Genomic DNA, 13,370 nt, shown 5'->3' with positions numbered 1-13,370 from the left:
CTGGGATCCTTTCAAGGATCTTGATGTTCTCTGACCTCTGCACTAAAAGTTCTTTGATATTGACCATCTTGACGTCTGACGCGTCTGGGTCTGTTAGATTTCATCAGAGATGTGCACAGCCAGGCAAAAAAATTTGAGAAATGGCAAAAAGGGTCAGAGAGGTGTGTCTGCAGATTTACGTCACGTCTGACACAAAGAGACTTGCGACTCCATGGATGCATCAAGCATAAATCAGACTTTATTCACCATCCTTCTTTACACTTAAAAGCAGAGTTGTTCTGATTCTGATACCAGAATCAGAAATACGTCTGATACTGCTTAAACGCAGGTGTTGGTATCTGTACATGAGTTTCTGCACCGATCCGATACAGTTTGGATTAGCTTTATATTTAGCCGTTTAGCCATGCTAACTGTTAGCGCTATAAACCGGAAATCAGTTCTTCTTCACTGCTGGACAACATGTCATGCACGAGCTACCGTTTTTAGAGCAGAGAAGAAGAACCAAAGGAGCCACTGCAGCAGCAAAGAATGGCGGCTGTGACAGTTTTTCTCTGAATGTGATCATCATCACGTCATACTGAACAAAGCATAATGGAGTCGGGATGCATGATGTTATCAGTCTGGTATCGTATCGGCAGATATTAGCTCAAAAAGGCAGACATCAAAATATCTGCCGATATTTACACCTGATATTTTGCCTGTGTATCTGAGCATATAAGGACCGTAAATTTGGTCCATACATCCTAATGTGTTAGTGGAGTTTTAGTCTGAACCAACAGATCTATGTCAGGTGAGATCTTTTTTTTTTCTTTATCCTCATTCTTTAAACTTTAAAGTGTTTTTTAAGGACTAAAGTTTGTTTCCTTGGTCATCCTCAAACCTTAAAATGTGTCCAAAAGGACTGAAATTTCTTGTCCAAAAAGTATATTGAGATATCGGTATTGTATCGGCTAAAATGAATCTGTAAATATGGGCATATCGGATATCTGCAAAAATCCAACATCGTGCATCCCTATAAAGGAGAGAGAGAGAGAGCCTGTGATGCAGCCCCCTGTATTATTGTTATTTTAATATTTAGCAGTAAAACAACTTCAGGCTCATAGAGATGCAGGACATTATGATTCTATTTGCTGAGTCAAATATCGGTCTAAAATATCAGAATCAGAAAGAAAAAATGGTATTGGAACATCTCTACTCAAAGTGCTGAAGCTTTAGCTCTGGACCACATTTAAATATCTGTATGGGTTTTGCCAAAAGTTAATATTAATTTATAAATAACAGCATAGCAGATTTATGTAATAATCCAACATCATGCACCCCCAGCATTCATACTGGCACTGATATCAGATGTCAGAACTGTCAGAACCTCTGCTTGGTCTGAGAATTAGAGCTGGTGCTTTCCTGGTAGCATGCTAGAGCTGAACGATATGCAAAAATAATCTAACTGCAATTTTTTTCCTGCAATATTGTGATTTAAAATGTGATTATTTAGGTTCCTCATTTTTTCTGTTGTTCAACAAACAGCAAGAAATCATTCTATATTCTAACAAGTACAATATTAGACCAGTTCAACTAGGGCTGAATTTAGAATCAAATATCTTACTGCCATTTTGGCTCATAGAGAAACTTTGATATCAGTTGTTTTATTGAAGGGGATGATTGTTTCTCATGTTCTCATTTTGATGAAGAAAAATAAATGCATGAGCAAGAAAAGTAAGATTTTTGTAAAAAATAAAATAACATAAAAAAAGATACTTAAAGGTTTGAATAAGGTAGAAAATAGTGATACTCAGCGTGTGGCGCTAGAGCCACATGTGGCTCTTTTATGTCTTCATTTTAAATATTATTCCCCCAGAAAACCTTAACTAAGGGAAACTTTATTGCCCCTTTTCACCCTTTTTCCCCACTTTTCACCCATTTAAGCAACATTTTGCCTTTGAAAACCACTTTTTTCCTACTTTTTTGACCATTTTTGCCACCTTTATCCCATTTAGGCAAGCTTTTGCCTTTAAAATTCACTTTTGCCCTACTTTTTTGCCCATTTTGACAATTTTTTTTCAACCTTTAACCCATTTTTGCCCTTTTCACCCTTTTTTCTCTGCATTTTCACCCATTTAGCTCCCTTTTGTCATTAAATACCACTTTTTCCTAGTTTTTGCCCATTTTAGCCAATCTTGACTGCTTTTTGTCCATTTTAGTCACTTTTAGCTAATTTTTTTCACGGTTTTGCCACTTTTGGACCATTTTATGCCAACTGTAACTCATTTTTTTGTCACTTCTCACCCATTTCTGCTACTTTCTGACCCTTTTTCCACTTTCCCTCCCCATTTTCATCCCTTTTTACCCTTTTCGGTTGCTTTTTGACCATTTTTTCCACTTTTCATCTCTTAGATTGTGGCTCTTGCAAAGGTATTTTTCAACTATTTGGCTCTTTGGTTGAGCAGGGTTAAGTAACACTGGTATAAAGGATAAAAAAAGAAAAAAGATTGTATCAAACTGGTATTTTGAAACTTTTCAGGTTAAAGAAACATTGCACTGTCTGCGATTTGAACATTGCAGCATGCCATATTGCGATTCAATCTAATTTACGATTAATAGCCCAGCCCTTTTGCATGCAGATAACAATGTAGCTTTTCTTTCTCTTAGTAGCATCAGTTATCTCTCATCTTTCTGAATGTCCGTGTGAAAAAGTCACTATCATTTCCTGATTCAGTTTCCTGCTACAAAAGGGGAGAAACGTTCTGCCTTGTGTTGGTTTGTTATGATCATTTTTCTACTGAAAACTCAACTTGCTGTGCTGTGGCGTGTGCTAATCACACCAAACTTGTCAGTTTAACTGGAAATCCAAAGCATTACCTTTTAGAAATAAAGACCATCAGCCCCTCTGATCATCACACTTCATGTACAGTAGCTGCTCATCAATTACAGCTCCTGAGAATCTGTCTGGGAGTCTGCTGTTAATAGAAGCCTCATTCAGGAGAGAACGGTCCCTCCAGTGAACTGCTGTGTCACATGACCAGCATGTCACTACTCATCAGTGTGAAGTGTTCAAATCAATCAGCAAATCCAAGAGTCCACGGCGTGGAAGAAAAACATGTCCACATCACGGGACGGTCTGTGAAATGAGGTGAAGGAGCTTCAAGTGTCCGAGCAGCAGACGCCGTTTCATGTCTGATGTGTCCCGGTTTAGTTTCAGACACCTGCGTGTCATTTCACTGACCTTCAGTGTTTACATGCTTTGTCAGACTAAATCCACCCAGAGAGAAGCTCCACACATCCAAAGACTGCTCCAGAAGAATCCTCTGCTCCAACATCTGCTTTATGTAATAAAGAAATAAAAGAGTGATTACCTGGAAGTAGTCGGTGATGAAGGAGCCCATGTCTGTTTTTAGGAGCCACCTGCAGACACAGAGAGAATCAGAGGACACGCTTCCATCAAAATCATTCTTCAAATATCCCCAGACTATCAGTGAAACATCATACCACCGCTCTGCTCACCTGATGCTCTCATTAAGGGTGTACAGCTCGTTAGTCTGCAGAGCTCCGCCCTGAAACACCTTGATCACAGCTGATTGGACACTGAGGATACAAACAAACAAACAAAGGTCAAGGATCAAAAAGTCATGGATTTTTTAAGGTGGATGAAATCTAAACCAGCTCATCTATGAAAGCTGTCCTTTACTTGTTTTTAGTTTCATCCTGCCATGGTTTAATGCTCAGTTGTGACATTTCCTCAAAAGATCATTCATTACTAGTCTTACCAGACCAGAGGACTCTGGTTCACTACGGTGGAACAGCTGTTTTTAGAAGCTAAATGTGAAACATTTCATGTTCCAGCTCATTTATTGAGAAAAATCAGAGCGTTTTTGTCATTTAAGGAGTTTATCAATCATCTTATGTATTTTCTGCTTTGATTTTTGGACAAAAATATTGTTTAAGACAGGGGTGTCAAACTCAAGGCCCGGGGGCCAAATCCAGCCCGTGGTACAGTTATACCTGGCCCAACAGACCATTAATATATTTACTATAACTGGCCCACAAATATGAGGCCTGCAGATTTCTTCAGTATAAAAAATATAAACTTAACCTCAATAATTTAAAATATCCTCAAGATCCTGATTTTCAGATTTATCTCATAATTTGACCTTTAAAACTTATTGTTTTGAATTTTATCTTGTACATTTGACTTTAGAACTCATGATTTCGACATTTTATCTAATAATTTGAAGTTAAAAATGTATTATTTTGAATTTTATCTCATATTTTGACTGATAAAACTCATGATTTACAATTCTATCTCATATTTGCCCTTAAAACTCATGATTTTGATTTTTTTTCTCATATTTTCACGGACAAAACTCATGATTTCCGGTTTTATCTTGCAATTTTACTTTCAAAACTTATTGTTTTAAACTTTATCTTGTATATTTGACTTTAAAACTCGTGATTTTGACATTTTACCTCATATTTTGAAGTTTAAAATGTATTATTTTGAATTTTATCTTATATTTGGCTGATAAAACTCATGATTTACAATTCTATCTCATATTTTTGCCCTTAAAACTCATGATTTTGATTTTTTTTCTCATATTTTCACGGACAAAACTCATGATTTCCGGTTTTATCTTGCAATTTTACTTTCAAAACTTATTGTTTTAAACTTTATCTTGTATATTTGACTTTAAAACTCATGCTTTTGATTTTTTCCCCTCATATTTTCACTGATAAAACTCATGATTTCCAGTTTTATCTCACAATTTGACCTTTAAAATTTATGATTTTGACTTTTTTTAATCTCATTTTGAAGTTTAAATGTATTATTTTGAATTCTATCTCATATTTGGACTGTTAAAACTTATGATTTTGAATTTATTTCATGCATTTGCCTTTTAAAAACTTTTTGGACTTTTAATTTCATGTTTTGACCTTTCGATCTTGTAAGTTTGACTTTTTATCTCAGATTTTGAGCCTTTAAACTTAACATTTAGACTTTTTTTTATCTCCCTGTTCGGCCCACAGGTTAGACCTAAAATCAGAGTCTGGCCTCTGCTGTGATTGAGTTTGACAGCCCTGGTTTAAGACGTCTCTTTGGGGACTAGATGTTGTCAGGAGCAGCCCGAGTTTGTGGTGCATCATCTGTGCGTAAAGCTGTCAGAGAAATGGTGATAAAAATAAGAAAATAAAAATAAAAGAAATCAGAAGTTGTCCCTCTGCTCCAGCTGCTTCCTCACAACCAGAAACAGCCCGTAAATCTGTATTTTTAATGCTGCCATTGTGAAGTGTGTCGGTCAGCGTGCAGCCGTCCCTGTAGAAGACTCAGCAGGACGTGAACCGCTGCCACCTTCACTTCCTCCTAAACATCCTGCAGAGAGCCGGAGAGCAGGAAACAGGCCGAGCGCACCGAGGAGAGAGAGCTTCTACGGATCATGGAGAAATAAAGTCAGCACATACGGAGCTGCACCAGCATGCACGAGGCCGGGGAACCTACTAGATATGGACACTGTAGACCTTCATGCTCTCAGGATGCACTGCAGAAACCTGGAAACTCTTATGGACAGGTCAGGATCAGAACCAGTCTGAGGACCCTTTAGTCAGGATCAGAACCAGTCTGAGGACCCTTTAGTCAGGATCAGAACCAGTCTGAGGACCCTTCAGTCAGGATCAGAACCAGTCTGAGGACCCTTTAGTCAGGATCAGAACCAGTCTGAGGACCCTTTAGTCAGGATCAGAACCAGTCTGAGGACCCTTTAGTCAGGATCAGAACCAGTCTGAGGACCCTTTAGTCAGGATCAGAACCAGTCTGAGGACCCTTCAGTCAGGATCAGAACCAGTCTGAGGACCCTTCAGTCAGGATCAGAACCAGTCTGAGGACCTTTTAGTCAGGATCAGAACCAGTCTGAGGACCCTTTAGTCAGGATCAGAACCAGTCTGAGGACCCTTTAGTCAGGATCAGAACCAGTCTGAGGACCCTTTAGTCAGGATCGAAACCAGTCTGAGGACCCTTCAGTCAGGATCAGAACCAGTCTGAGGACCTTTTAGTCAGGATCAGAACCAGTCTGAGGACCCTTTAGTCAGGATCAGAACCAGTCTGAGGACCCTTTAGTCAGGATCAGAACCAGTCTGAGGACCCTTTAGTCAGGATCGAAACCAGTCTGAGGACCCTTCAGTCAGGATCAGAACCAGTCTGAGGACCTTTTAGTCAGGATCAGAACCAGTCTGAGGACCCTTTAGTCAGGATCAGAACCAGTCTGAGGACTCTTCAGTCAGGATCAGAACCAGTCTGAGGACTCTTCAGTCAGGATCAGAACCTGTCTGAGGACCTTTTAGTCAGGATCAGAACCAGTCTGAGGACCCTTCAGTCAGGATCAGAACCAGTCTGAGGACCCTTTAGTCAGGATCAGAACCAGTCCGAGGACCCTTTAGTCAGGATCAGAACCAGTCTGAGGACCGTTTAGTCAGAACCAGAACCAGAATTTTTCCTATGGACAAAGACCTACCAACCAGGGCCTCCTACAAAATTGTCTGGGCTTCTGATAAACCCCGCGACTGGACCCTGATAAACCCCGCGACTGGACCCTGATAAACCCAGAAACTGGACCCTGATAAACCCAGAGAGTGGACCCTGATAAACCAGAGGATTGACCCTGATAAACCCCGCGACTGGACCCTGATAAACCCAGAAACTGGACCCTGATAAACCCAGAGACTGGACCCCGATAAACCCAGAGAATGGACCCCGATAAACCCAGAGAATGGACCCTGATAAACCCAGAGAATGGACCCTGATAAACCCAGAGAATGGACCCCGATAAACCCAGAGAATGGACCCTGATAAACCCAGAGAATGGACCCGAGCCAATTTGTGCCACTTATTTTTCCTTCCATCCCATTTTTGCACTTTCTTTGCCCATATTTGTAATATCTTGTTGCCATGTTTTTCCCATTCTAGCCATCTATAGCTGTGTTTGTGCCGTGTTCTAACTTTCTGCCACCATTTGCCCATGTTTGCTACTTTTTGCCCATTTCTGCTACCTCTCTTTGCCCATATTTGCAGCTTTCATCCCTTTTTTTGGCCAACTTTAACCTTTTTTCCACTTCTCACCCATTTTTTTTTTGGTCACTTTGTTATTATTCTATTCTTTTCCAGTAAAAATTGTCTCAGTGTCTTCTACTTTATTCTCTGTTTTTCTGACATTTATACATGATAGCCTAGCCATGAAGTCTGACGTGACTTTACTAATGGTTTAGTTCAGTACGTCCATCCTGGTTGTTAACATCACCAATTAAAGGTCATTCTATTTTATTTAAAGGGGTTTACGTTTCAAAAGAGTGTATTTGAATACAGCATAAACAAATCTAATTCATTGTTGTTGCTTTGGTCAGAATGGTTATCATTCAGGTTAAATATAAATTATATTCATCGCAGCTGAACTTCACATTAGACCATGATGTTGCCGACCTCCGTGGCCCCTCATTTGTCCCCTTTATCCCTCCTTATGGGCGGCCTCGTTACCACCCCTCCAACATGGTGCCTGCATAGACGTATCACTGATTCTTCATAGCGATGCTAATCTCACAAATGAACCAAACTTCAGACCTCCATTAAGAGTCCAGAGATCAGAAACCTCCACCTTTAAATAAACCCGCTCACCTCGCTAGAGACTGGAAAAACTAGACAGCACTTTTTATTCCTCTTTATAACCTGATGTTTAGACTCATAACACACACACACACACACACACACTATCTCATACATCCAGACAGCCCGTGTCCCTGCTGAACAGATGATATCTGTATTTGGTGTTTTGGGATTAAAGAGTCTGACAGAGGTCAGATAGCGTGACGTTAGTCTCTGAGTTCATGAGGATGAACTCTCAGGGTGCAGAGCTACTAAAATCATGTAGCGATATATCAGGATATAAACTTATTCTAAGGGTCTGTCCTCCAAGCAGACAGCAGGGGTTCAAACCCAAGGCTGTAGCTCTTCTCCAGCATGACATTCCTCCCTCTCTCTCTCCTGTTTCTGTTTTCAGCTTCCTGGTTTAAGAAAACTCTCCATGAGGAGGAATCTTTCACTGATAGGATCTCAAGATAATGGATCTGGATGTGGATCTGACCAACGTCTGCACAGATCTGATTATGACAGTCCTACAGATTATCTTTGGAGTTTTCTGTAGTGTATTAAGAGTGAATTCCTCCACTATGACCGCCTATAACAGGGGTCATCAAGAACTCCTGTACAAGGGCCAGATTTAGTCTGGACAGAAACTCTGGGGGCCGGACTTTCAAACACACAAATATTAAATCAATATTTTGGTCTGATTGAAATATCATTGTAGTAGTATTTGTATTTTCTTTCAAACCGCAGGACATTTTAGTCATTACCAGTGAGATCTATCCCTGTTATCTATAATGCAGCAGACCACAAGGAGACAGACCTGACACCAGAACTGTCAGGGCCCCTGAAAATCCCAGAGAATGGGCCCTCCACAATTGTCATTTAACACCAGTATTAACTCATTTTAACCCCTTTTTACCTCTTCAACCCAACTTTAGCCATTCCTTAACCCTTTTAAACCACTTTTCCTGCATGTTTTATACACTTTTTGCCACTCATCCAGTTTTGCCACTTTTTCATTACATTTGTTCAACAATAGTTGCAACATTTAACCAATTTATGCCACTTTTCACCTTTTTTTTTTGTTACTCTTTAACCTCCTTTTGCAACTTTCCTGCCAATTATTTCCCTTGTGTGCCACTCTTAAACCCCTATTCACTTATTTACTGGGCTATTTTTGCTGTATTTTTGCCACTTTCAAGCAATTTTTGATAGTTTTTGCCCCTTTTTGCTTCCTTGACCCAATTTTTGCCATTCTTTAACCACTTTTCCTGCATGTTTTCTCCTCTTTGTGCCACTCTTTTATCCATTTTTGCCACCTTTCTTATATTTTTGCCACTTTTTAATCCATTTTCATTGCTTTTTGAACTATTTTTGTAATTTGTAACCAATTTATGACACTTTATGCCCATTTTTCTCTCTTTAACCATTTTAAAACATTTTAACCTCTTTTCACCACTTTATCTGGTCATTTTTGCAGCACTTCTGTTATACCTGGCTTCCTTGGGAGTGGGATGAGTGGGGCCACACATTGTGTTATGTCCAGGTTCCCCTAGACTGGGAAGTAACACTTCTGTCAGCCTTAACCCTAATTCTAAATACGTACTAATTATGACAGTAAATTTCTGTAAAACAGATCAAATGTTCAGTCATTCTCAAACTATTTCAATATTGTTTTGCGGGATGGATTTAACAGCTGCAGACATTTAAGGACAAAGGACACTCTTAAAACCACAACACCTTTTCTGAATTTAACGATCTTTCGGGGGCCAGACAAGAAGCTTTAGGGGGCCTGATATGGCCCCCGGGCCACCAGTTGATGATCAATGGCCTATAAGGACAGCCAGGGGTCCCTCCGACCAGAGTTCAGATTAAAGGTTCACCATTTAGGATCAGGAATCCTGTAGTGTGGGAACATCAAGGACAAGGTAGAACAGAGCAGTAGCCAATCAGGAAGGGAGATGACTGAGGGAGGAAGCACAACGAACACAGCCACGAAAATCAGAGATCGACATCGGCCGATAGAGGAAAACATCAAACGTGGAAAGCAGACAGATCTAGAGTTTGTGCTGCTGGGAGAGAAAATACTAAAATATGATAAAGGTGATGACTGACAGCGGTCTGACACGTTTTCTTCTGCACACACACCCTCCAGCTGTCTGTCCAGTTTGCAGCACGCAGCATCTAACTTACACCAAAATATTTTCACAGTCACAGACTAAAAACTGAAAGTCTTTAGTAAATTTTAGGAGTCTTACTGGAGTCACGGCGTGCTCCCGTCATCTCTATCGTTAAGTTTAAGGTGGTAATCTTTTCAAAAACCAATAGATGAGCTCTGACAAAAACAGGAAACAGGAAACCTGCCGGTCAAAACAACCACAAAAGCAGCAGAGCGGCATGAACAAACAAGAAACCCCGGCAGTGAAACGTCGAAGGTCCCAACCGGGGCTTGTCGTTTACACCCGCCAACTAGCCAAATTCAGGTGGATTTCAGCCGTAGCAGGTAGCAGCGGGACTCTAACTAGCCACAATGGTGGGTTGAATTTATCAGTGTCACAATGCTTCACTCTGAAAGTGCTTGTCAGTTAGCCCTTATGATTTAGGCTTGGTACAGAGAGGCGTTTTTGGCACATACAAGCCTCAAATTTCCCCAAAACAACTGAAAAGTTTCTGGTCTCTTCATTCATTAGTGCGTTTTTATGCAGCGCCAAGGGCTTTCATGCTGTATGACACACATAAACATGTCACTCACACACATATACAGGCACACACTCGCACTGGCGTGTTGGTAATGTAGACTGAAGGCTTCTATCTGTTTAGGGACAAAAGTTTCAGAGTGTTGGAGGATAAACTCAGACCTGAACTTTCTCCTTCTGCTTTAAAGCGCCTCTCTCTCCAGTTTGTGTGTTTGTGTGTGTGTGCTCCAGCTGTGGCTCTCTCTCTCGCTCGTGCGAGCCAAGGTGTGCAGTGTGTCTGAGTATTATTTGAGTAATACTCCATCTATATTCTTTGTTTGTTGATGGCGTTCTTTGAGTCAAAGAAAGTCAAAGAAAATTAAACTAAACAGGGATTTTTTTTGCTTCTATCATTAAAAAACAGACAGTACAGTTGTTTAATGTTCTTTAAATGTGAGCTTCATGCACCAAATATATGTCATTTATTATTTAAACAGATATTTGATTAATTTTAGACACACATATGAAGACGTTTCCACCATAAAGTTTAAAGGAGAAAAGAGCAGAGGACAGGAGAAGTAGAGCACGTGTGTCATACTGTATCATAACCTTTGTACCAAATTTGGCATTTAGCTCATAGTTTCCAACATCAAAATTGTGGCTAGTGGAAATACCGAGTGGCTAGTAAGTTTGCAAAACCTCTAGCCACTGTGGCTGGTGAGCAAAAAGTTAATGTCAAGCCCTGGTCCCGACCAATATGAACCGTCCAGCAAGAGGAGCATGGTGGGAAAAAATTGCCGTAAATAGTGACCCTGCAAGATTCACAGTCTTTGTAAAATCTCAGTCTGAGACTAGGCTGCAACTAAAAACTCTAAAGACTTGTCTTTAGATGTGAGCAGGTGTGAGCTGAGAGTTTTCCAAGAGTCTTTTCCAAATCTTTTCAAAGTGTTCTGATGTACGGGTAGCTGAAGATGTGGTCACAGTAATCCCCAAAATATTGGGACATTTAAATGTTATCCCATGACAGACTTCAGCCAGGAGGAAAGTCAGAAAGACAGCAGCAGGATGATATCTGGTGGAATAGTATGTATAGGAACAAAAACATACACACTGTGACCTCCCATCATCTCTGACTGTCCAGCATTTAGTCTGAAACTTTATCACACATTTCTCTCCAGCTGAAAAGAAAAGTATGCATGTCTGATTCCTTCAGTAAGAGGCCCTAAACGTTTTTATATGAAGCTGGAGCAGCTTTGACACCAAACTTGGCAGCTTAGTCTCCATACCGCGTCAGAGCTGACACATGCTGTCATTAGCTAAACCTCTCTGTAGACTCTGGACCATGGGGCATCATCAGGACCCGTCCTTAAAACCCTAAACTCTACACAGTCGTTGTACTTCCTCTTTTCTGCTGACTCCAGAATTTCCCCTCTCTCATATCTTACTAAAAATCTATCAGTTTCACCCAAACCACTGCAGAGCTTATTAGGCAAACCACTTTTGTTTTCTGGTTGGTGTGTCTGTGCCTCCCTGAAGTCCCTGGGCTCCCCCCTAGGGAGGCCCGCCTCACGCTTTTACAACCCCCCGCAGTGGGACATCCCACAGTGGAACTGACAAAGAGGGGAGCTGGAGAGAGACTGATGCTACAGCGAATGTAGAAATCTGACAACAGCCACACTGAGCTGATTCACTCTAAAGTGGCAGAGAGTTCTCAGTGTTGGTGAGTTCATCTGTTAGTCTGCTCTGCTCGTCATCTAACCACACATGATAAAAACGAAACTGCTGAATCTGTCATTATCAGTCATGTGGGGTTTCTCACATTTTCAGACTGGTTAATTATGAAATTCAGTGTCCCAGGTTTAAGGAGATTTAAAAGAATCTTTGACCATCAACAGCTCAACTTAAAGACATTTTCTAACAGGGAAGTCCTACTCTGGATCTAGGTCCAACCTTAAAGTCTACCAGGGTCAACGCTTAACAAGGAACTGCCAACCTCAGTCTCATCAGCAATGCATTATGGGGGGAAAACAGCACTGATGATAAATAATCCTGAAAATTAAAAATTAAAAAAAAAAAAAAAAAAAAAAGTTTAAAATCTAAAAATCTGAGACAAAAAGTCAAACTTACTAGTTCAAAAAGCCAAAACACAAAATTAAAAGTCAAAATAATTATTTTAGAAGGACATTTCTTTAGACAAAATTCAAAATTGAGAACCTGAACGGTCAAAATATGATTTCAAATTCAAAATAATGAGTTTTAAAGGGTCAAAATCTGAAATAAAATTTTTAAAAATGAGTTTTAAAGGGTCAAAATATGAAATAAAATTTTTAAAAAAATGAGTTTTAAAGATCAGTTTATGGGAAAAAAAATTAAATTCTGAGTCTTAAAGTAAGAAATATGAAAATAGGAATTGAAATCACAAGTTTACAGTGTCAAAATATGAGATCAAATTTTAAATTGTGAGTTGTAAAGGTCAAAATATAAAATAAAATTTAAAAATCACAGGTTTAACCGCCAAAATATGAGATAAATTCAGTATTACAGGTTTTAAAGTTCAGAATATGAAATTATCAAAATTTAAAATTTTTAGTCTAAAAGGTCAAAATATAAGATTGAGTCTTAAAACATAAAAAATAAGAGATAAAATTCAATATCATGGGTTTCAAAGGTCAGAGTATGACATAAAACAATTAAATTGTGAGTCTAAAAGTTAAAACTATGGAAATAAGAGCTGGAATCACAAGTTTAAAGGGTCAAAATATGAGGAAAAAATTTAAGTGAGTCTTAAAAGGTTAAAATATAAAACAAAATTTTAAATCAAGAGTTTATATATCAACATATGAGATAAAATTCAACATCATGGGTTTCACAGGTCAGAATATGTGATAAAAAATTTGAATTGTGAGTCTAAAAGGTCAAAATATGAAGTAAAATTTGAACTCAAGTTTAAAGGGTCAAAATATAGAGTTTAAAGATCAAAAAAGGGGATTAAGTTTTAAAATGTGGGTCTTTAAGGTCAAAATATGAGATAATAGTTATAAATTGTGAGTCTAAAAGTTCAAAATCTGAAATAAAGA

General features: G+C 39.2%; 1 protein-coding gene across 6 annotated transcripts in view; it reads right to left on the bottom strand.

Annotated features, from left to right (window-relative positions):
• The window catches only part of prr5l (proline rich 5 like), a 38,879-nt gene that overhangs the window by 11,713 nt on the left and 13,796 nt on the right, over positions 1-13,370 (bottom strand). For all 6 annotated transcript variants that reach the window (XM_041796136.1, XM_041796135.1, XM_041796137.1 and 3 more), the window contains 2 exons: positions 3,499-3,579; positions 3,351-3,399 (listed from right to left, as the gene is read on the bottom strand). In XM_041796136.1, the coding sequence (XP_041652070.1) occupies positions 3,351-3,399; positions 3,499-3,579 (130 nt within the window). The remainder of the gene's footprint in view (positions 1-3,350; positions 3,400-3,498; positions 3,580-13,370) is intronic.

This window comes from Cheilinus undulatus, linkage group 9 (genome assembly GCF_018320785.1).
Source record: "Cheilinus undulatus linkage group 9, ASM1832078v1, whole genome shotgun sequence".
In the NCBI taxonomy this organism is placed as follows: domain Eukaryota; kingdom Metazoa; phylum Chordata; class Actinopteri; order Labriformes; family Labridae; genus Cheilinus; species Cheilinus undulatus.
Note: the sequence above shows the minus strand (reverse complement) of the source record. Positions and strands in the feature narration are given on the sequence as shown.